The sequence below is a fragment of the Herpailurus yagouaroundi genome, unplaced genomic scaffold (assembly GCF_014898765.1).
Source record: "Herpailurus yagouaroundi ecotype Mexico unplaced genomic scaffold, PumYag 163, whole genome shotgun sequence".
NCBI lineage: Eukaryota > Metazoa > Chordata > Mammalia > Carnivora > Felidae > Herpailurus > Herpailurus yagouaroundi.
The window spans coordinates 13,010,317-13,035,379 of NW_024412404.1; the positions used below are offsets into that span (position 1 = coordinate 13,010,317).

The window sequence follows — 25,063 nt, forward strand, 5'->3', positions numbered from 1 at the left end:
CCACTTCTTTTTTTTTAAATTTTTTTTTCAACGTTTATTTATTTTTGGGACAGAGAGAGACAGAGCATGAACGGGGGAGGGGCAGAGAGAGAGGGAGACACAGAATCGGAAACAGGCTCCAGGCTCTGAGCCATCCGCCCAGAGCCTGACGCGGGGCTCGAACTCACGGACCGCGAGATCGTGACCTGGCTGAAGTCGGACGCTTAACCGACTGCGCCACCCAGGCGCCCCTGAAAAACCACTTCTAATTAATTATTTACTTTTAAATGTTTTATTTTTGAGAGAGAGAGAGAGTTCACACATGAGCAGGGGAGGAGCAGAGAACAAGAGGGACAGAGGATCTAAAACAGGCTCCATGGGACAGCTGACAGCAGTGAGACCGATGCGGGACTCGAACTCACAAACCGCGAGATCATGACCTGAGCTGAAGTCAGACCCTCAACCAACAGAGCCACCCAGGCACCCCTGAAATTTTAACTTAAACTCAAATAGTCACACATGGCTAATGTCTACCTTACTGAACAGCACAAGTGAAATGCGACACTTTTGTTTTAAGTATAAAGAAATGCAGAGATAACTTATCCACATGTACAGCAAAGCTAGCAACAGCAGCAGACACCCATCTTATTTAGGAGCCTGATGTTCACTCTTCCTTTAAACACAATTACTTACTTGAGCTTTCTTTTTTTTTTTTTTAATTTTTTTTTTCAACGTTTATTTATTTTTGGGACAGAGAGAGACAGAGCATGAACGGGGGAGGAGCAGAGAGAGAGGGAGACACAGAATCGGAAACAGGCTCCAGGCTCTGAGCCATCAGCCCAGAACCTGATGCGGGGCTCGAACTCACGGACCGCGAGATCGTGACCTGGCTGAAGTCGGACGCTTAACCGACTGCGCCACCCAGGCGCCCCTTACTTACTTGAGCTTTCTTAAGGATAACAGTACACTGCAGGATATAGACAACATATACAAAATGGATTTTTAAAATGACCCACTGACTCACAGATAAGCACGTTAGGCAATCATGTTGCAATATAAACCTATCTAATCAGTATGTTGCCCCTTAATTTTACCATGTTATAGGTCAATTATCTCAAAAAGCTGGGGAAAAAAATTTTTTTAAGCTGGATAAAAATAAATTGTTTCTCTCTCTCTCTCTCTCTCTCTCTCACACACACACACACACACACACACACACACACACACACACACACACCAGCAGATTCTTTTCCAGTGTGGCTATAGCTGAAAATAAAATTTTAAATCACTACTAAGCTTGAGGGTCTGAATCTATGATCTGCCTGTCTGAGAGAGACAGAGAGAAAACACCAAAAAGTGGGGAAGGATTTGAAAAGCTTAGCATTTACTTATCTGGATGACCAAGGATGGAGCTGTGTCCGTGGCACCCCGCCTGGGGAATGGAGGCTGTGAGCCGGCCGGCCCCTCATTGGGAGCAGATGCGTGGGGCACACACAGAGGCCCGGAAAGCAGCACGGCACGCACACAGAGCTGCCCACGGGCGGACCTCATCCTCTCACTGCCACCAGCAGATTGAGTGACCCTGGGGGAGCAGAACTAAACCTCTCTAAGTCCACTGTGTGGAAAATGGGTCCACCTGCAACGGGTCCCGCCTCCTTCGCAGGGTCCCCGAGAGGAACAAACCAACGAGGCAAAAAAAAAAGCCTTGAAAATGGCAGCAGCTACAGCTGATACGAAAAGACCCAGCACAGTAGCAACGGCACTCACCACCGTCGGCTTGTTCCAGACGGTCTGCAGGCAGTGCTTCACGGCCCCGCACTCAGCCGCCGTCTTCACGTTCTGGCACCACACTGCCGAGCCTCTGGTGCATTCTTTCAGTCCTAGGACAGGGCTGGCTAGAGCTGAAAGACAAACGACCATGAGAAGGTGGCCCCCCTCTCTCACCCACCCAGGATGAAGGACTAGCCTGGGCACAGAGCTGGAGAGCAGGGCACGCAAACCACACGGCACCACTGGGTCCAGGCGAGACGCTGTGTGACCATCTAGGTCAGTCTAAGTCAAGGGCTGGGAGGGACTGATTTATCTGGTTTGCTTTTCTCCTCTCAAACTATTGTATTTTTAGTTTATTTATTCTGAGAGAAAAGAGAGGGAGGGAGGGAGGGAGAACACGCACAGGGGAGCGGCATTGAGAGGGAGACACAGAATCTGAAGCAAGCTCCAGGCTGTCAACACGGAGCCTGACACGGGGCTCGAACTCACAAACCATGAAATCATGACCTGAGCCGAGGTCAGATGCTCAATCGACTAAGACACCTTGGCACCTCTCCCCTCAAACTATTTATAAACAGTATCAGGCCTTTTAATCTTTATAATCTTAATTTTTTTCCATGCAGTAATAAAAGGAAACACAGGATTTAATTATAGAAAGAAATATAGAATGAAAAAGTTTTTTTTTTTTAATCTGTGGGGGAAATAAGATTCATATCCTTATTACAAAAAACAATGATTCTTAATGTTCTAGAAGAAGAGCCCTTTTATAAATCTAACTTTGTACATATTTGCACATAAACAAGTTTACTAACAAAGAAAACTACATAATCCGCTTTGGTATCAGTGAACACATGTGCACTCAACACCAGGTGCATAAAACGACATTACTTCTGTTGTGGTAATGAAAAAAAAAAACGCTCAGGCAGAAGTCACATGCACAGAAATGAAATTAGGGGAAAATTCAAGAAAGGTACAACATCAGCCAGGACCAAAGAAACCCACGCTACAGCAGGAAGGTGCCATATTTTAAAAGTTAAATCAGCCAATGGAGGGAAAAAGTGACAATTTTGTAGTAAAAGATGCATCTGTAAGGCTGGTAAGTGTGACCACTAAGGACTTAATATATGAACGTATTTCAAAAACTGGAAAAATAAAATCCCTCTTCAAAAAGTAATCCACTTCTAGAAATACATTTTAAGGACATACAGCAATCCAGGAGGCAAAATGTGATAGGCATAAATATATGTATTAAGTGTAATTCGCAATACTAAAAAACTAGATGTAACCTGAAAAAACCGTGTAGCTGTTAAATAGACAAGTGGTATAATATGTCAAAAAGGAAAAATTCAAGAATACCTATATTTCTTAATACAGGTCTACAGCAGCCTTCACTTTGGAACAACCTCACCTCTACCAAACAATTCAGCTAGAAAAGAATAGAATCTATGAGGCTACACAAAGACGGATGATGGTGCAGGAGGCCGACCCCAGCAAATACCCACCTCCCCCCCTGTACACAGGAAACACATGGCCCAAGACTGAGAAGGAAATCCCAGAGCCACCTACAAAGTACCTCGAGAACCTCAGGAGTCATGCGGCACTTTGCTTCAATTTGTGAGCCCAATGAGAAGGCACAGTAATTCTACAGACATGTAACACACAGTACACAAAGAATGCCTGTCGGTGGTAGGTACTCTCCCTCCAGGGGAGGGAAGACGATGAAATGCTGTCATTTCGAGCTTTTCAACCAAAGCTGTATTCCACAAACGATTCACACAAAGACTGAGTCACAGGTGTCCAAAAAGCTCAAGCCAGATTATCTGCACCCTTTCAGACACCAGCAAGTGAATGATTCATCTCCTGCCCAGGTGATAGCCTTCAATGCCCCTTGGCGGCAAAAATCACATCCATAACAAGTCGACAAACTCACAGAACTAGCCGCATTCCAAGTCCAAGTTGGCTTGGACTCTGGTTTCCAGAGGAAAACATGCACCGGATTCAAAACAGTACACACGAATCCCCAGATGGTTCACAAATGTTTAGTACCTATAAAGTAGCCAAGCTAGGCTGGGGCCAGTCCTCAGCTGTAGGTCTGGGCAAAGGGGAGGGGGCGTTAACTGTGTCACAAGGGTCAAGGCTCTGAGAAGTGTGGCAGTCAGAGACAGCACATGGAGCCAGCAGGTCCCAGCAGAACCTCCCACGCTCCTTCCAGGCACTGGGCCCTGGGGAATCCTGAAAACGCCCAAGACAGACAAACTGGTTCTACCTCTAACTGGGAGAAAAAAGCCGGAAAAATAACAGGAAGCTACAAAATGAGTCTCTAGGCAAAGGAACGCACAGTGATACACAGGGAAGCCAGAAAGAGGTTGGACATCAGCACGCCAGAGCCAGACAGGATTAAGAAAGGCAAGGCCAGTGAGCAGTCCTCCCCACAGAAGCCCTGACCACCATCCTCTATTCTCACAGACGCAGTCACAGAGAACTCTGATCCAGGGGGGTTTCTCCAACCATCCCGACCAGGAATTGGCTTCTAGGGCCAAAATCTATCAGGCTTCAAGAACCGGATGCACTATCACAGGCCCAAGAGGCAAGAATATGTTGTAGCTTATTTATTCCTTCTAGGAACTGGAAACAGTAACCATTTGCAATAATGACTTTGTTACCAGTTTGGGCCAAACTATTCTGGACTAAAAAGAGCCTCGGGCAGCTGGTTATCTGAGATTGGTCCAGCTAACAAATCACAAGTCATTCCCCAATCTCCACAGTTACTCTTACCTAATAGCCCACCTCAGGACTTTCAGAAGTATAAGGTATGCGTGCGTATGCTACCGAATCTGGGAGGCCTATCAAGTCATCAAAATCAAGCCTAAAAAAAGATTTCATGGACACTGAGAAATGAAACTGAACTCCCAGCTGGGAATTAAATTCTCAGTAGGACGTTCCCATATACCTCCAACAGAAAGCCCAAGTTTTTAAAAGTGCGTATTTTTATAAAAACAGCCTGTGGTATACAACGAATGTGATATCCTAAAATGACCCAAGCTACGTTCACAACCGTGCGTCCTCAGGACGGCTACCGTGAGGCTAAGACGCAAGCGTGGGTGATGCCGATGCCAGTGAGCTACCTGCTGAGGTTCGGGCACTTATTTCAGGAGCTGATCCCCTGTGAGGGAACCAAAGGGTGGGTCAGAACACTCGTGAGGCACGAATCCTTTTCCCGGAAAATATATTTGTATACGAAAGCCTCACACCATTTCAGGGAGCTCTCAGGCATCTCTCAGGGAGATCCCAGCTATGGACCGAAGGGCTGTAAAGACAAGCCTGGTTTTTCGCTACCCAAGCGGGAAGACGACGGAGATGAAGGCAGGACTATCAGACTCCCCTGACTGGGAAGACAGTGGCACTCCGGCAGAACAAAGTGGGGAGACAGGCTCTGTGGCCCCACGTGAGAGGCACGGACACCCAAAGGGAGAAACAAAACACAGAAACACAGGAACGAGATCCCTGGGACAGCAAAATTACTGGGGAGCTGGAGGCGGCTTCTTCACAATGACGTTTTTGAAGGGACCCCTGACAAAAGAGAGACAAAAGACCGGCTGAGAGGGGATTCCCGAACGTACCAAGGGAGAGAAACCTCCTGTCTCTTCAGAAGCCAGCCTGCAAAGACAGACCTCAGGCCCGGTAAGAGGGCCTCCGCCGGCAGGCTCGCACCCGTGTGAAAGCTCACCCTGTGGGCTACAGCTCCTGCCAGGGTCTTAACCCAGGGGCGATGTGGCAGAACTGAAAAAGAGGTGGGAGGTTCAGACGAGGGGGCAGCTAACTGGAATGGAAAGCGATTACCAACGTTCCAAGTAAGAAGTGGTAGCAGCGGGGCTGAGAGAGAAGCCAACAGAGAGACCCCTACAGAACAGAGAGCCAGGAAGATGGCACTCCGTGTAAAACTTAAACATGGAGAGCAAGGGCCAACAGCACAAGGATGGAGGTGGTGGTCAGAAGCTGCAGCTGCGGGCCCACTGACAGGCGGCGGGGGCTCAGGCCTGTGTGCTCCGCTTCCCAGGAGACAGGGACAAGCTCGGCAGGTCAGGAAGGCGGGGGCACGCGACACCACTCCCGCATCCCCTAGAAGACTGCAGGTGCTTGGCTGGGAGAATGTTTCCAAGAAACAGTCACCTTCATAGGGAAAGGGCACCTTCCAGCGATCACACGAGAGCGGATCTGCTCTGTGCAGTTTTGGACCCAGACCTCAGAGCAAAAAAGAGGTTAAGAGAAGCAGACCACAGCTTGAGATAGGGGACACCCACAGGGTTACAAAATGGGCATGGGATGCCTCGTCAGGTGATGACCTGTCCAAAAGCAGAAGCAACCAAGCAGAAAGCAAATACCCAACCTACAAGGAATTCTGTGTAAGAGAAATTCTGAGTGGAGAGCAGGGCTAAGTTCTTTAGGGGCTACACGTCTTCACTCTTGTAAAATGAGGCAAACGACCTCTTCAGTGTTTACACATAAGCAATACATAAAAATCACCGTAAACCACTTTCTTATCAGTTATTTCTCAGAATGTGTTCCCAGCAAAGCTTTCATCTCTATTCTGTCTCCCACACTCTGCCCCCAAATACCAACTTTCTTCTCTACACCTGGTTTTGTTGTTGTTGTTGTTTTTAATGTTTATTGTTGAGAGTGAGAGACAGAGTGCAAGCGGCGGAGGGGCAGAGACAGAGGGAGACAGAATCCGAAGCAGGCTCCAGGCTCTGAGCCGTCAGCACAGAGCCCTACGCGGGGCTCGAACTCACAGACCATGAGATCATGCCTGAGCTGAAGTTGGCACTTAACCCACTGAGCCACCCAGGCGCTCCCCAGCTTTCTTCTCTTGAGGCAATATGCTGAACTCTAAGAAAGTTCTTAGAATGTGTGCCTGGCCCACTGGAGAGTTCTGATTAAATGTGTCCTATTAAGACACAAACACTCCTGAGGACAAACAAGCACTACCTCTCTCAGCTCCAAGGCCTGCCATTTGAGCCCTCAAAGACAAAAGGCTAGTACACTGAAATTAGAGAAATTATCACTTCAGAGACACTAAAACCCTATAGGCAAGTTCCATTTCATTAAGGAAAGACAGGCTTTGTTTTAAGACACAAGACTTCCATTGTATTTTCTCAGCAAAGGGATGGGTGCACTCTGTTCCCTTTTTACTCCCCAGGCCCAGAAGAAAATAGACATATTCTAAATAATTCCACATGTAGGTCATTTATAAAAAATAGGCTACAATGGAATTTTACTGTACTGAGAATGGCTGCCATGAGCTACACCAGAAATGGGCTCTGCGGCAGCTCTTGAGTCTAGATCTAGACAAAAAAACCTTAGTGGGTCTGGAAGGCAGAGAGAACTCACTAGAGCCACATGTGTTTTAGGTGTGATAGCTTCTTGCAAAAAGAAAAGTAAATTTTGAGCCTAGAAAGTGAGACATCTAAGGTAACTGACATCACCATCTAAATTAAATGTTTTTCAAATGTGGGATACTAAAATCAAGATCTTCCTCAAGTCCCTCCCAAATGACCTCCAGCAAATCACTCTCCTGAGCTTGTTCATCTATAAAATGAAGACGCAACTACTGGAGTCACTGAACTGCTGCTGAGAATCAAGAGGACATGGCTGTTATGCGCTTTCAACTACCAGAATACATATCTCAGCCATCACGCCTTCACCATCATCTCTCTGGCATTTTAATTTATCTGCATAACTGAACTCCCCTACCACACTGGCTTTGAAATCAGCCAAGGGTTCAGATCATGGCTCCACCAATTCTAGTCAGGCGACCTTAAGACTTCAGTCTTCCAATCTGCAAAACGGGCCTATCGCTAGCACTCCCAGGAGTTTGTAAAAATTAACCAGTAACTGTAAAACACGGAGCTAGCATGCTACAGAAGTGCAGTAAGTGCTATCAGCATCATCAACATCCCCTACAGTAGCGACAGTAGGATCTCGGATCCACTACCTCACCCCAAATGGTTGCTCCCACAAATAGTAGAATCCAGGCTGGTCTGTTTACTCTGCAACTCATCAAGTAATTAACTGGCAGCTCGAAGACCTAAAGAGTTGTATCCCCAAACCTCAGAAGCTGTTGGTTAGTCACAAAGAGTAAAACAGGCTCCACTATAAGCAGCCCAGGAGTTGATACTACCTACGTACATGCTAAAAAAGAAGTTTTGCATGAGCAAGAATGAGAGGTGCCCCGTGGGTTGAGCATCCAATTTCGGCTCAGGTCATGAACTCACGTTTCATGAGTCCAAGCCCCGCGTCGGGCTCTGTGCTGACAGCTCGGAGCCTGGAGCCTGCTTCCGATTCTGTGTCTCCCCCTCTCTCTGCCCCTCCCCTGCTCGCACTCTTTCTCAAAAATAAAGATTAAAAAAATTAAAAATGTAAAAAAAAAGAAAACAAAAGCACCCTTAAAGCCTGTACTTTTCTGGAAGGGTGAGGAGGCAATAAGACAACATAATCACTGCCCTCAGCGGTGGTGTCTACTAAAAGCCAAGACCTGGACAAGTAATTTCACCACAATCTCCAAAATATGAGGGAAAAAAGAGCACCCCTTTCTCAGGAATTCTGTGAAAATCAATGAGAAAGTAGAGAAAGGACCCAGAGTGCCTGGTTCCTATGAAGCTCAGTTAATTGTACCTAACTGTTAATGATAGTGGACTTGAGGGAAAGAGCCACCAACAGAAGGCATTCACGTTCTAATTTTTATATTGTGGTATAATTTTCTCCCAGGTTCCCTTCAAAGGCAGAAAAAAAGCTAAACCACCAGTTTCAGGGAACAATTACTGCCCAATGTGGCAGAAACTGAAACTATATTCCACAGGGTTAATGAGACTCAAACTATCAGGAAGTTTAAAGCTGGTTTTTCAAAGCCCTGTTGCTCCCAAATCAGCTGTTGTTTCTTTTTCAAACCCCACTAACAAATCCACTAGCTATCCCTGCAGAGGCCTGAGCTGAAGGTCACTGGTAAGGTTCCAGCCAATGAACAAGCAAGCCCTGCATTCCCTACCAGTGATAAGGAGCCCAAGACCTCATCCAGTTTATCCAGGCTCTTGGAGCATGCACATAGCCCCTCTCCTTGTCCTAAAAGGACCTCCTGATGTCAGGACTCCAACTTTGCCCTATTTTATGTCTCCACCCTAAAATGAACATGAACAATAGTAAGTTTCATGTATGTTTGCTCAATGCACATGCTCCATCTTTCCTCATCAATAGTCATGAGTTCCACCCCCCTCTTTTCATCAATATATATGTAATCTCAACCCCTATAATTATAAAAAAAAAAAAAAAAAAACTTGTTCTCTGCCCCTTCAGACAGGCGGATTTGAGGCCTGCACTCCCATTTCCTTGGCTGGCTGGCTCTCAAATAAAGCCTTCCCTTGCTGCACACCTGAGGTCTCAGTGATTGGCTCTGTTGCATATGCAACAGATGAACTTGGGTTTGGTTACAAGACCACAAATTACTCCTTATGTCCATTCCCCACTCCTTCCAGAGAACCAGCTAACCATGTTAGCTATAGACATGCCTGCCAAGATTTAACTACATTTCCCAGTCTCCCTGGCGGCAGGGTCTGGATAGGAAACCACATTCTGGCTAATGAGATGTTAGTAGAGGTATCACATCTTTAAAGGCAAGTGTGATGGCTGGATCTTTAGCACTCACGATGGACATTTAGAAAGGGACTAAGTCTGGGTTCTTCTGGAAGTAGAACCACAACACTGCCTGGCTCCTGGCTCCTGAACTTCCTGTGGAAGGACAGGACAGTTCTATCATATTTAAGCCACTATTATTCTAGCTGTCTGTGGTCTGCAGTCAAACCTAAGCCTAACTAAATACCAGCTTAATCTATTTCATTCACCAGAATAGTCCCCAAATAACAAGTCTTTTATAAGGCTTACCTCCACTAAGGATATTTAAAAACCCACATACACAATGTAATTACCAAAGATTTTCAAACACATTCTCAGAAAGAACAGGACGACCTTTCCTAGAAGGTGTATTTTATAAGCTCTATGTGTTAAAACAATCAGCCTTATTATTTTAGCCATCGTTTTTCCTTGTAAATATCTTAAGTAGCATATGCTAAATACTGTTTGGAGTCTAGTTGCCCAAAAAAAGGATAACAGAAAATACAAGCAGCTTCCCAGCACCAACAATCAGCGCATACATTCCACAGGGCAATGGATCTGCTGCCTGGCTCATTTAACACCATGGCAACAGGCAGGCTGCTAGGAAACCAAGAAAGGCTAACCCCGGGAGGGCCAGCATCTACCGCAGGTTCCCTCCATTCAAACATTTCCCAGAAGAATTCATGCACTTAGATCCCCTAAGAGCAGGACATAAAGCAACGCACTCAACACTGACTACTCCAGCAAAAGGCTGGTGTCACAAATACCTTCAATGGCAAAGAGCACTTGTCTCTTCTTTGCAGGATCCTGCTCTTGGAAACATTCTGACGAGAAGAATAAAAAGCACTGCCCATTTAATCATTCAGAAGAGCATATGCTCAGAGGCAGCCTGCCTTGATCTGAAGAAGGTCCAAATATTCCTCTTATCACAAAAGAAATCCGTGGCAATAAAGGTCTCAAGGTCACCTCGCTGACATCCCATCACCTCTGGCCCCAATAAGCTATTATTCTTGTTATGTAAGACAAGGTTCTTTCTTCCCTGCTTCTCCTCTCCCTCCTTAGTTTTTCCCTCTTCTTGTCCCTTCACTCTTCTCATAAGTGAGATCATTCCAGGGCAAAAAAACTGATCTCCATGGAGAAGGCAATAGAGTCCTTGGGTAAATTAGCTTGTGCGGTGATAACTGAGACACCGAGAGACAAGAACGCAATCCTCTTAGATTACACAAGAGTGATACAAGTGGCATAATTAATTTTGGGAAGGGAAATTCCTATCTAGTTCATTCAAGAGCACTCCAATCCAACAAACTGCTAGCAAAGCTCTTCTTCCAAAGCATCGATCAGCTGATGATCAGAGATGAAAGTAAATCACCTTAGATAAGATGCTGACACAAGTGGACCGTGAAGAAATGAGCCCCTGGCAGGACTGCCTAGGGTCTGGTCAGGTGAACGGGTACAGGCGGAGGTCAGCAGTACATCTGCACGGCTCTAGACCCGGCCCAGGTGTGCAGATGAGTCGATTCAGTCAGCCAGAAGCCAGCATGGGCTCTACCTCAGCCCTGCTGACAGGCTGGGTGGTCTCTCCACACCCGTAGAAGACGGTAATATGCTGGGGCACCTGGGTGGCGCAGTCGGTTAAGCGTCCGACTTCAGCCAGGTCACGATCTCGCGGTCTGTGAGTTCGAGCCCTGCATCGGGCTCTGGGCTGATGGCTCGGAGCCTGGAGCCTGTTTCCGATTCTGTGTCTCCCTCTCTCTCTGCCCCTCCCCCGTTCATGCTGTGTCTCTGTCCCAAAAATAAATAAACGTTGAAAAAAAAATTAAAAAAAAAAAAAAAGACAGTAATATGCTAAAAAAGATTTCACGCGAGCCCCACTAATAAGGAAACTCAGTGTTCCGGGCTTGTCCCACACGATCAACTAAAAAATCGCAGATACGTGCATGTCAGCTATAAATGTAACTTTGACTTACCTTAGTTAATACTTTGTAGGAATACCACCCTTCAGCCTTTCATCTGAAGGGCCGAAACCTAAACTTCAGTTCAAGGCACAGATAAGAACAGAATGGTAGAATGCCCTAGCACTCTGATTTCGTTGCTCTTACCTCACAGGTCTGTTGTGAGGATTAAATCAGTGTTAGGCAAAAAGCACTTTAAAAAGTACTGGGTACACAATAAACCCTCCGTGTTAGCTATGATGCCTATAGTTCCTGCGAATCAACTATTACCAGTAGTTCTCAAAGCATGGTCCAGAGAACCCTGAGGGTCCCAGAGATTTCCTCAGGGGGTCTGTGAGGTCAAAATTCTCCTAACAGTAATAATACCAGGGTGTTAGTTGCCTTTTTTACTCATTCGTTCCCAAATGCGCAGTGGAGTCTTTCCGGACGCGTAGAGCATGTGGTGACACGGCGGCAGACTGAATGCAGAGGCAGCACAGAATCCTGTCAGGTGTTTGAAAAAAACGCTGCAAAAATGTAGAACAAGCCATTCTCTCACTAAATATATTTGTGTTTAAGAAAAGTTATTTTTCATGAAAATTATATTAACACGGGTTAATGGGTTTATCATTTCTAAAGGATTATTTCTTTAAATTGCCAGCTTAATTTGTAAGACGGTAATATTGAAAGCTGCAGTCCACATCAACAAAAGCTCTTTGGGGTCCGTCAATAACTCACAAGTATACAGGGATGCGGAGACCAAAAGCTTGAGAGCCACCACTTACAACAACCCATATCTGGAACCCAGAGCAGGGGAAAGAACTTCTCAAATTATGGCTGGTTCCCTTTTCAGATTTACCTCAAATCACAGCCACCACAGGATTATCTAAGTTCTGTTAACCACAGGGTATGTAAGTCGTTAGGTTCCTATGTCCCTACCCGCCACATAATATCCTAACAGGTTTGAGGGTCCCCCTAATCTGGACATAAACTATTATAATGGTCAACATTTCACTTGAGCTCAAAGTCACTGATCTGTCAACCCCTAGACACCAATTCTAAAACTACTTTCAGTAAATAAAAGACTTTTTTTAATCGTGATAAAGACTTGACACCATTAACCTACCGGCGCCTCCTGAGCTGAAGTCTACTCGGCCGCACCCCACACCGCCACTTAGCAGCGCTAAGCACCTACTATGGGCTGAGCACACTCAAACATGCTGCAGACACAGCAAGTGATCAAGACGACAGATACACATACCACAGAATGCCCGGTGCTGGGGAATGCTATGAAGAAAAATGAAGCCAAGCCAAAAGAAGAACAAGACTAGAGCAGGACAGCATGGCCATGCAGACAGTGCAATGAGGAATTCTGACGAGCCAACAGATGAGCAGACAACTAAGTGGAGGGAGGAATCCACATGGATTGTCTTGGGAGGAAAATGTTCCAGACAGGTGGAACCCAAAATGCAAAGGTTCTAAGCAACCGTAAGGCACCAGAAGCTGGAGAGCAGCCTTGACCTGACAGAAGAGGGAGAAGAGCCCTGAAAGGTGGCCAAAGACAGGGTGACGTGCAAGCCTGCAAGACAAATTAAGTTTTAACCCATGAGAGACAGGAAGCCCCAGGACCCTCTGGTACCAATGCCTACACTTGCAGGAGAGCACCCCATTACCACTGCTGAAGAATTTTTTTTTTTTACCGTAATAAGTGACATCACAAAGACTAGCCAGAAGAATTTTCTAGAGTATCTCCTTCAATCTTATTTATGAGATTTCCATTAATGCAAATAATTTCTTTTCAAAAGCAGCATCTGCCCAAATATGGCCAAGATTCAATTTTAAAATTTGGAAATGTTACTAGGATTCATCTCATTTTTTCAGAAACAAAGATGTTCATCAACGAGGTTAACTAAATTGACTCATATAGGGGCGCCTAAGTGGCTCAGTCAGTTGAGCATCCACCTCCCGATTTCCGCTCTAGGTCATGATCCCAACCGCATTGGGCACCCTGCTGTGTGTGAAGCCTGCTTGGGATTCTCCCTCTTTCTGCCCCTCTGCCCCACTCGCATGTTCTCTCTTGCTCTCTAAAACAAAAATAAAAAAATAAATTGGCACATACATACAATGAAACCCTCTGTAACTATTTTTTAAACAGCTGGGAGGAAGGAAGAGATTAAGACATGACAACTAACTGCAGTGTGGTACCCTGGATTTGATTCTGAGATTAGTGGGAACATTGCTAACGGCTACATGAAGTGTGCAGTGTAGTTAATGACCCTGTCCCAATGTTCACTCCTTACTTGTGACAAAGGTATAGTGGATACGTAAGATGTTAACAATAGGGGAAGCTGGGTGAAGAGTAGATAGGAACTCGTCACACTATCTTTTTAATTTTTCCATACATCTCAAATTATTCTGAAATTTAAAAGACAGGTCTATCCATACTAGCATGAAAATGCAAACCTAATCACTCTTTTATAAAACTGGCAAAGTTTAAAGTCCGACAATATCAAATGTTACTGATGCAAGTAAAATTGCTTATACCATGGGAATATAAATTGCCAAAATATGTGAGAGGAATTCGGCAATTCCTAAAGTAAAATATGTACAGTCCACAACTCAGAAATTCTGCTCCTAGGTGTATCCTCTAGAAAAATGCCTGTTCATGTGCACAAGAACACTTACAGAAGCAGTTTAAGAGAAAAAACTAGAAATAATCTAAATGTCTAGCAACAGAGTATACATGACGTAAATGAAATACTATACTGTAGTGAAAATGAAAGAACCACACATTATCAACATGAATGAAGCTCACTAGCCAAAAAATAAATAACCCAAGAATATATGCAGTATTTGTCCAGTGTTTAAAATACCCAATACATACCAGTCATACTTACATGTATGAGAGGATAAAGACCTACAGGGGAACGATAAACACCAAGCCCAAGAAGGTGATTTACAAAGGGAGGAGGGATTTGTTAGGCCCTGTTTCTTAACCAAGTATTGCACACACGGGTGTTCATTCTAATTATTCTCCCACTTCTCTGGATATCTACAATGTTCCACCTGTGAAAAAGACCAAGCCAGTGTAATATGTTTATTACATACTTGTGTTATAAAAAAAATAAAATAAAAACATTTTTTTTACATTTGTGTTAAAAAAAAAAAAACGAGAAAGGGGAACCCCACACAATTATATGCTGCTCTGGAAGGCTCCTAAAGGAGCTAGTACCAAGCTGTCTCTGGGAAAGGTCTGGGGGACACTGGTGGGACGGAAACAGACTTTTTACCCTTCATTTTTTCACTGCTGGACTTATTCACTATGTGCAGCTATCATCTAAACTGTTCACCCCCACGTATGGACAGGGAAACCAGAGGAGAGGACTTAAAACAGGTACGATGGTCAGTAACAACGGGCCTAGATTATGAATACTCGGATTACCAAAACCAGGCCCTGATCTGCTAGACTGCTGACAAAGGCTGATCTAGCTACACACCAAGTCTAGCTAACTAGCATATAGACTTCCACCCCCTCTTAACTGCTGACTGCCTATACCCTCGTTTGTTTTCCTGACCCAGTAACTACATACAGCACACGTATTTATAAGTCAATTTAATTGTTTTATTAAATTTAAAACATTCTTTGAAATGAAAGAAGCCAGGGGATGTCACAAAATCAAGGGCAGAGGAGAGTCGCCTGTGCAGGTACAAGAACACTGACAAACATGATATGGTTTTTATTCGTGGTATAGCAGCCAAGCTTTCAGTATGTACTACCTACATCCTTCCAGAGTGAAGTCCTAAAGCGTCACGGCAACCCTATTAGATCAGAATGATCAGTAACCCTATCTTGCAGATGAGGAAGCACCACTGTGTAAGAAACTTCACCAAGGTCGTACAGCTGTTAGTGATGTGATAAAATTATTTTCCATGGTATCATCTCAGTCCCATTATAATTACAAATTCCAAAAGAAAACATGGAATTTACAGATTATTTAGCAGTACACAAACTATTACCCCAAAGACATAATTCTGGTTATTTTCTGGAATTTCATGGAACAAAACAAAAAGCAAAGCAAACCAGTACTTCTGCAACAGCCAAATTCTTTATCCCAATCACTGTCTTTTTCACCATTATTTTAAAATTATTTAGAAAAAAAAAGGCAGGGTAACATAATTCGTATTTTCTGTTGATTTAAAGAGAATCTAGACCTTCCTTTCTCATGGCAGAACCAAATAAGAGCCAGAGAGCAAGGCTTCCAGCTATCTGGAATGCCCATGCTAGAAAACCGTTTCCAAAAGCTTGGCACACACTTGCCCAAGTGGCACGGTCTTGGCTTAGAGAGCTTCCCACGCCTCTATCAGGTGCTTTCCCCAGGCAGCAGCCCCCTGTTTGCCCTCCCTCCTCCCCGTCTAGTCAAGCCCCAGTCTGGCCATTCCAGTTTCACAAACCAAGAAAATGGAGGAACAAGTTCCCCTCCCCTGATCTAGAAAAATCCAGACCACCCAATCCAACTTGTAGAATATATTGGATGTGGCTTGTCAAATGCAATCACTCAATCCAACTTGTAGAATATACTGGATGTGGCTTGTCAAATGCAAGTAAAGCAGTTAACAAATCCTTGACTGGTTAATACAAATAAACCTTTCATGAATAACATTAGTATTTTCAGAATAAAACTGATTATTGATTGAAAATTGAGAAATCAGATTTATCCAAAATTCCTGTCAGGTGAGAACTGAAGTTGTGTTGATATTCAGCAGGCTACACCACAAACTCATGTCTTGAATCATCATAAATATGAGCTTCCAAATGGATTTATATATATATATATATAAAATACATATATATACATATATAATACATATATACATATGTATGCATTTTATACACATATATACATATATAATACATATATACATATATGTGTATATATATGCATTTTTATATATACATATACGTACTATATATATGCATTTTATATATGTACATATACATACATATACATACATATATGTGTATATATACACACACACACACACACACATATATATATAAAATACCTTCTAACATCCCCCAAGAGCCTACCTTCCTCAGTGTTGGGCAAACACCATTCACATGGTTAGCCACCACCCAAGTGACAGTAACAGGGCACCTAGGTTTCACTGAGCACATACCACACCCCAGGCACCATGCCACGTGCTTTACACACATCACCTCATTAACACTGGCCCTGTCTCTGTCCACCACAGAAGTCACCCAACAGTATGCCTTACCATGGCTCCATTTGCAAAAAGTTCAAAAACAGTTATTTTTTACATCTATGGTGCTGGAAGCTAACAGAGTGGTTTCCTTTGGAGCAAGTGAGACAAGGCAGTGAATGGGTGAGGTACAGGGGATCTGATGCTCTCCATCCCTTGACCTTGAGGGCTGCTTAAGGTGGTTATGTTCGCTCAGTGGTAATCAATCAAGTTCTACACCTCACAATGTGCATGTTTCTGGTATGCAAATTACAACCCAGTAAGTTTGTAAAAGGTAAGAATTGATGAGAGGCTACAGAAAGAGCAAGCACTGTCAGGAGTCCTGGGTTCTGATCCTGACCTCCCCAGTACACGGCCTATGATTTGGGAGAGTCAGCTCTGGGGGCGCATGTGTCCTCATTCCTTACCAAGAGGTTAGATTAGATGCTCTCCAATTCTCTCGGTACACCATTACTTTACTTTCTTTATCAGGTGGGGGAAAAGGAAGGACCACTGGATGAGTCCGAAAATCTCAAAAGCAAGGGTCTCCATCACCAGGTCATCATCAAAAGTACAGGATGCCACCGCACTACATAGTGCCATGCTGGAATGGCAAGTTCGAAGCACCTCTCAGCAGAGGATGGCTGTAGTCACCACACACCTTCATTAACAAACTCGGTATCATTAGAAACTCATAACCTTGGGATAATCCCAAAGGCCGGGCAGCAAGGTTAGAATAAGGCCTAGAATTGTAACATGGTCCCATTTACTCAAGTGTTCAGGGAGGAGGGTCTCTTGGTTAACTAAATATTCTGGTTAACCATACTCCCAAGTACACCAAAGGAGGCTTTTACACTTCAAAAGAAACAAGTCCCTTTCTAGTGATTTGAATGATTCAGAACTCACAAAGGTCTTGTGAAGAGTGACTCACTGCCAATAGGAACTGTGATACTGAACAAAAAATTGTTCTCAATCAGTGCAGAAAATTTAGAGACTAGTATTAGTTTATTACACAGATGATGGAATAGCAAATAGGATCAACCCCAGAGAGAAATACATTTCCTTCAGTGACTACAAAATCAAGTATCTTTCTTTATAAGCAGATCACCTTTCACAACCTACAAGTAAAACAAGTTTAAGAGCGTGGTTTAAGGTTAAGACACATTCCTGGGAGGTGCTGAAAGCTACCAGAAGAAAAACATCTTCAATTTATTTCATCTGTAAGTATCTTATTTCTTCGGTTTTCCATCAACTCTGTCATCCATTTTATTAGTTTATCGAAATCTTAACAGTCGCATGATAGAATGGAAGAAAGCTCCTGATTACAGTTAACTAGAAACAGAAACTGAGGTTGGCCCTAAAGGTCGGGTTTATTACCTTTCAGTGTATTTCCTTTCCTTTCAGCTGTATTACCTGAAAAAACCCAGACTTGGGATCCTCTCCGTATATAAACTAAAATCTGGCTCCACAACTATCAAACTATAAAAGTCTGATAAGTACTCAACCTCACTCATTTCCCTTTACTAGGATTTAAAATGAGCACGAGTTTGGAGGAATAAAGGTCACAGTAACATGGGGAGGGCGGAAGGGCTCCTTCTAATTCCAGAAGGCCATGCGGCTGGTCCCCAAGCATTGCCTTAATAGCCTGCAATGATTTTAATAACCATCAGTACTATTTAAGGGCAACAAACAAATGTAAGAATATTCCTGTGCACAGCTTCTCACGTACTTCTATTTTCCCCCAAAATAAAGGCCACTGCGAAAAAGGGCCAGCGGCTGTGCCAGACATTTTAAAGGAGGTGAAATGTGAATTTCATTGCAAAACCATCCGCACAAAACCCCTTATCATCTGATTCAAGACGTAGGATCAAGAATAAAATATCTATGTAAAGATAAACATCTACATAGATGACATACTTATGTGCTTCCTGCAACCTCAACATTCTTTAAAACTGGGGCAGCTTGAGGCCAAGGACCTAAGTGTGTCCCAATGGATGAGGCTCCAGGCCATCTCGATCACGTGCACCCAGCCCAAGCATAGCACAGGTGCAAGAGGGGTCACCCTCCAGGCCCACTCCCAGAGCTGGGGGGAGGCCGCGGCGACACCATCTCGAACCCCGAGGGAGATACTACTTCTCCCGTCCTGCCCGCCTAGCCCACTCGCCCCGGCCCTTAGTGGCGGGCCCGGGGGCTTCTAGGAGACCGGTCTGCCAGCCGCCTCCCAAAGCCCCTCCGCCGCCCCGCAGCTATCTGCGCTGCGCAAGCGCCTGCGCAGTGAGCGCCCCTCGTCAACCCCAACAGAGGAGGGCCGAGGCCCGAGAAGGTCCGCTCCAGAACGGGTGGGCAGCGTTCTGCGGGGAACCCCTTCCCCAGACTGGGGGTGGTTGGGGGAGGTCTCAGGGCTTACCCGCGCCCAGGCAGCTGGCCAGGAGGAAGAGAGAGTACATGACGACGCCCGACTCCGCAGTCTGCAATGCGGAGCGTCAGCTGATCCTCAGCGGCTATAAACCTGCCCCGCCCCAAAGCTGCGCACTGCGCAGGCGCAAGCTCCGCCCCGGCCAGGCCTGCCTGAGCTCTCCCCGCAGCCTGACTCAGCCACGCGCAGGGCGCCTGCGCGACTGGAAGGGGTCAGGTGGAAGGAGGACGAGAGGGGGGATGGGACGGGAGGGGGAAAAACGTGTGGTGGAAGGGAAAGGAGAGGTCGTTCGAGAAGAAAACTAGTACTTGAATAAGTCAATATTAGAGACTTTATGTGTATATTTTAAGCCTCACATTTTTTCAGTGAGGTACCGCTTTCCATTATTATAGAAATTATGTAGAAATAAATTTCTATTCAATTTTTCTGGTGAGAATCCAAACTCAAAAAGGTTAATGACTTTATCTAAGCTTTCAAGGTCATTATGCAAACTCGGCACCCCACCACATTGTCTCTTAAATGATGTTTATGTATAGTTTACCTGGCTGGGGCTGGTGTGCGTGTGCGGCTTCATTCTGGACCTCGATTTTCCCTCTTAACATGTCATATCCACAATCTCTTCTCTTCATGACCCACAGACTGGTCTTCAGTATTAAATACAGTCCCTCCCGAGGTCCTACCATTGTTTGTCCTGGAGTTGGCCAGGGTGGAGGGGAAGATGGGGAAGAAGAAGTGCCTCAGCCATTGAAGAAGGGAACAAGAAGCGAAGCCTGAACGTGAGAGCCTGGCTGTACATCAGCCAGAGCCCCACGCTGTGCAACCCTCCATATTCATCTTATTCTTGAAAATAAGAAAGGCCCAGGTGGCCCGCACAAAACCACTTGCCCTCTACCTGTGGCTACCAGTCTAATTCTGAGCAGGGAGACGATCCAGCCCCGCCCTCTCCCAAAGGAGTGCCTACTAGCCCAAGGGAAGGAAAAGGAGGGAAATCTCGGCCTATTAGGACAGATGCTGAAAGGTCATTTAGTCCCATTCCCTCATTGTAGTAAAGGGGAAATTGAGACCAGGCGAGGGAAAGACATTTATCCAAGGTCACACCTGACCACAGGGGAGCAAACCCAAGGTTCCATCTGCCTCTGACAATCTGTACTCTCTCAGGAACAGGCCACAGACAAGTCTCAGGGCTTTTGGTTCGCCCCCACCCCCACCCCCACACTGCAGTTCTTACTTCCCACTGGGGAGCTAACTGGGAAGTGTGCACCACCGAAGGTGACATAAGAGGGCTGAGTAAAGTTGGGACAAGATTTGATCTAAATCGGGTGCCTCACTGGTTGGCCTCAGTGGTCAAATGGCTGCATGGTTGCCTCATCTGCTGCCTTCTTAGGTCCGGGCACAAGCACAAGGCCGATCACCCCAGTGGCCAGATAAATGCAATGGAGGTAGGGCTCTAGGACACAGCCCTGTCCCTCAGCTCCAGCCAAGCAACCCTGTGTGCCATGCAGAGATTACAAGACTCTATGCCAAAAGGAAGCTTACAGACCTGATCATGTGCTCTCACTTTGGTGGAGTTACTGAGCTCTCAAAGCTGCTTAATGACAGAGTGAACCAACCACGACTCTTTTTTAATACTCCCCCCCCCCCTCATAACTAGAGGGATATATCAATGTTTTTAAGATGCACTTTTGCTGCCTTCATTTGCATACCTGGAACACAATAATGTGATCCTGTGTCCACCTCTCTGCCTGTAAGGACAGAATTTTAATGAAGAATATAAAAACAGTAAGCAGATTATTATAATTTTTCACCAAGTCAATAAATGCTTAAATCTCTTAAAACACTTTCTTGGGCATCTGTGCATAGATGATGAAGAGCCATGAAATTATTTGGACCCTTTGACCCTATAATATCATTCCTACCAATATACCCCCCAGGGAAATTGTCTAGAACTAGGAAATATTTTATCCAAAGTGGTCACAGAAGGACCCTTTATGACAGTGGATACTGAAAAGATCTCAAATGCTGAACAATCATGACTAACTAAGGAAAGTGGCCTGGATGAAACACTGATACTCAAATCGCCTTTGAAACATGAGGTAGTGGGGCACCTGCGTGGCTCAGTCGGTTAAGCGTCCGACTTCGGCTCAGGTCATGATCTCGCAGTTTGTGAGTTCAAGTCCTGCACTGGGCTTGCTGCTGTTAGCACAGAGCCCATTTCAGATCCTCTGTCTCCCTCTCTCTCTCTCTCTCCCTCTCTCAAAAATAAACACTAGGGGCGCCTGGGTGGCTCAGTCGGTTAAGCGGCCGACTTCGGCTCAGGTCACGATCTCGCGGTCCGTGAGTTTGAGCCCCGCGTCGGGCTCTGTGCTGACCGCTCAGAGCCTGGAGCCTGTTTCCGATTCTGTGTCTCCCTCTCTCTGTGACCCTCCCCCGTTCATGCTCTGTCTCTCCCTGTCTCAAAAATAAATAAACGTTAAAAAAATTTTAAAAATAAATAAATAAAAACACTAAAAAAGAAAAGAAACGAGGTAGAAGCAGCAAGCACTGGTACACAACAGGCCCAGGAGGAATGTAATTTCCAGAAAATTCCAGAGCAAGGCCCAAGCCCCATTGTCCACTTCAAGGCCTGCCATGACTTCCCAGAGGGGAACTCAAGAGCTGGCAAGGGAGGCTCGAGGATCTCCCGCTCCAGGCATGCACTGACCGGGAAAGTGAAGCCCTCTTGCCCTGTCCCCCTTAGAAGTGGGGGGATTTTGGGTGAGGAGAGGAACAGAGAATCGGAGGTGGGGAGAGAGTCTGCTGACTTGGATGAGCTCATCTTTGCACTATTTCACTCATTACAATGTCCGTGTGTTACTTCACACTTTTTAAAGAAAAAATTATGGGAGAACTTTAAAAAGAAAAGAAAACCCCCTTCGTTTCCTCCCTCCTGGGAGCTCAAGTTCTCAGGAAACTGAAGAGATGTCTTTCCTCAGAAATGTGAGCCATGCTGGAAATCCCAGCAGCGATCCTGACGGTTTTCCAGTTCCAGGGCCCAGATCGTCAGGAGGCCCCACTAGTGTCTGAGATCTCTTGACCTGCCTGTCAGATCCACTTGGATTCCACTTTTGGCCCCAGAGGGCTGCCGTCTGTTACTCTTTCGACACCTGGAAGGGTCCTTGGCCAAGACAGCCGATGTAACAGAAGCAGCCACCGTGAAGGCCCAGCTCCCCAGCGTGGCCCCCCAGACAGCCACCACGGAACCTCATCCTGGAAGCCTCCTGTCCCGCCATGGCTGTGTCTCGAACAACAAAGTCCAGACTCCTCTCCCTCTGGCGTCTTCCTCATCAAGACCTCCAGCCTTTAGTCTCCCTGCCTGCATTTGCCTTTCAGCCTCCTCTGCACCCCTCAGGCGGCCACTCAAGTATCAGCCTCTACCGAGGACCCCTCTCCCCATCACCCTTCAGTCACCCAACCACCAATTCCCAGCCTCTGATTTCTCGTCTTATATCCTCACCTGAGACATCTGCTGGAGAATTAACAGTCCCGGCTAGGCTCGCACAGCCCTCCCATGTGTCCAAGGCTGCTGTGACCTCCTAGTATCTTTCACCTCTTTTCCCTTGATTCTGAGTAACCAAGGCTCCCCCTCCCGCTGCCCCCGCCATGGTACATGACCACCCAGAATAAAGACTACATTTCCCAGCCTCCCTTGCAACCATGGGACTTTATTCCGGCCAATGTGATAAAAGAACAAGTGCCTTTTTTGTGAATTCTCGGTACTATTCTTTTTTTTTTTTTTAATCTTTATTTATTTTTGAGAGAGAGAGAGAGACAGCGTGGGCGCAGGGGAGGGGCAGAGAGAGAGGGAGACAAGAATGCGAAGCAGGCTCCAAGCTGTCAGCACAGAGCCTGACACAGGGCTCGAACTCACAAACCGTGAGATCATGACCTGAGCTGAAGTCGGACGCTCAACTGACTGAGCCATCCAGGCGCCCCTCGGTACTGTTCTTGAAGAGACACATCTAATGCAAATATTTAACAACTGGTACAGCCAGGACATGGGGCATAGTTCTGAGGGAATGCTAAGGAAGGTCCCAACCGATCCAGGGGATGAATTGGGAGGATGAGGAGGTTGGCATCAGGGAGTCATCAGCTATTACCAGCTGGTGGAGAAATATTTCAATAATTTTACTACTGAACAACTCTGATTTGTACCAGAATGCTGTCCTGGCTACAAATTCCTTTCTCCTTCTCACTGCCTGGACTGCAGACACGATGGCAGGAGCTTAAGCATCCATCATGGACTATGAGGTAGAAGTCTTATTAAGGATAACAAAGCAGCAAGATAAGAGCCTGGATCCCTCATGATTATTAACTGCTTTATGTGGCCCCTCTCCAGACTTTATTTCTGTAAAGACACACATACCTTGTTTAAGCTTTCATTATCTCCAGTTTTTGTTATATTCCAGATCTTCTCAACAATGCTCCAGCCCCTACCTTATCTTTATCTTTCTAGTCATTTCCTATTTGACCTCTTCACTCTATCTCTGAGGAGGGAATGCCTTTTCTTCTCACTCCTGATTTCCACTTCAGCTCTGTGCTTTTTCTCACCTCCCTTCACTACTCTCTGAAACAGTCACCTACCCTCACCATGTCCCTACTTTCCCTCCAGACTAACTCTAAGGCAGCCCAGCACTCCATGGAATAGCTTTCTGGAAGTAGATGGGAAACTCCTACTTGGAAGGTCCCCCTTCTCATTTCCTTTGGCCTCTGACTCTGTCGGTGTGTTTCTCCTTCCTACAACTCTTCCACTTGGCATCAGTGACACGGTACCACGCTGCAGGGATGCTGACCATCCAGCCCACAAGCCCACATGCCCATTTCTTCACCCAAGGCAGACATCACGACTAGAACTTGACCTCTGAAGCCTTCTCAATGCAGTACTCCAGCTGCTTTTACCAGCTAGTCAAAGTTGGCTCTTGGATTGAACTACCTGCCATTGGACTCGGGTGGGGTCCTCTGGGCTCTGAGGCTGAGATATGTGGGCAGAAGTTCATTGGGGCATGCTCTCAGGCTCATACTTCTGAGGTGACGAGGGCAGCAAGCCAAGGCAGAGGGGGACAGTGAAGTGCCATGAAGTTGCAACAGAGTCCTCAGCCTACCCCATGTTGAATTGTCCTCAACCGAAGCAAGGGGAATGTTTGTTTGTTGTTTTTTTCAAGTTTATTTTTATTTATTTGGGGGCGGGGGGAGAGAAAATCCCAAGCAGGCTCTACGCTGTCAGCACAGAGCCTGATGTGGAGCTTGGACTCATGAACTGGACTGTGAGATCAGGACCCGAGCCAAGGTCAGGAGTTAGACGCTGAATTGACTGAGCCACTCAGGCACCCCAAGGGGAATGGTTTTTAAACCTCTACGTAATACTGCTCCCCCGGAAAGGTGTAACCTTGGGCCAGGAGCTCTGTTTGGCTGAGGGCAATTCTTGAAGATGGGCAATTATGGACCGAATGTTTGTGCGTCCCCTCCCCAAATTCATATATCGAAGCCTAACCCCCAGTGTGGCTGTGTTTGGAATTGGGGCCTCTAAGGAAGTAATTAAGGTTAAAGAGGTCATAAGAGTGGGGTCCTGATCCTATGGGATTATCGTCCTTAGGAGAAGAAATGCCAGAGACCTGGCTCTCTGCACAGCGTCCCCACCCCATCACCTGCACACACTGAAGAAAGACCATGGGAGGATATGGTGAGAAGGCAGCCATCTGCAACCAGGAAGAGAGCTCCCACCAGAAATCAAATTAGTAGAAACCTGGATTTTAGACTTCCAGCCTTCAGAACGATGAGCAAACACATGTCCATTGTTTACGACCCCCAGTCCATGGCATTTTGTCGCAGCAGCCTGAGCAGACTAAGATAAGTGCACGGTTGTGAGCCCCCCACCATGCAGCCTCCAGGTGGCAGGGAGCCGAGTTCCTTGGTCCCGAAAGGGAGATCTGGTTGTACACTGCGCCACTGTATCATCCCTGCTCTCAGATGTCTCCGCCTGCTCTTACATTTCCTTCCCGAATGCAGGGCCTTGGACCCAACCCAATCT

At 45.9% G+C, this 25,063-nt stretch overlaps 1 protein-coding gene across 3 annotated transcripts in view; it reads right to left on the reverse strand.

Annotated features, from left to right (window-relative positions):
* Nucleotides 1-19,122, reverse strand: part of PSAP (prosaposin) — a 34,102-nt gene extending 14,980 nt beyond the window's left edge. For all 3 annotated transcript variants that reach the window (XM_040485302.1, XM_040485301.1, XM_040485300.1), the window contains exons 1-2: nucleotides 18,991-19,122; nucleotides 1,747-1,880 (exon numbers count right to left, since the gene is read on the reverse strand). In XM_040485302.1, the coding sequence (XP_040341236.1) occupies nucleotides 1,747-1,880; nucleotides 18,991-19,030 (174 nt within the window). In that variant the 5' untranslated portion in view covers nucleotides 19,031-19,122. The remainder of the gene's footprint in view (nucleotides 1-1,746; nucleotides 1,881-18,990) is intronic.
* Nucleotides 19,123-25,063: the final 5,941 nt, after the last annotated feature.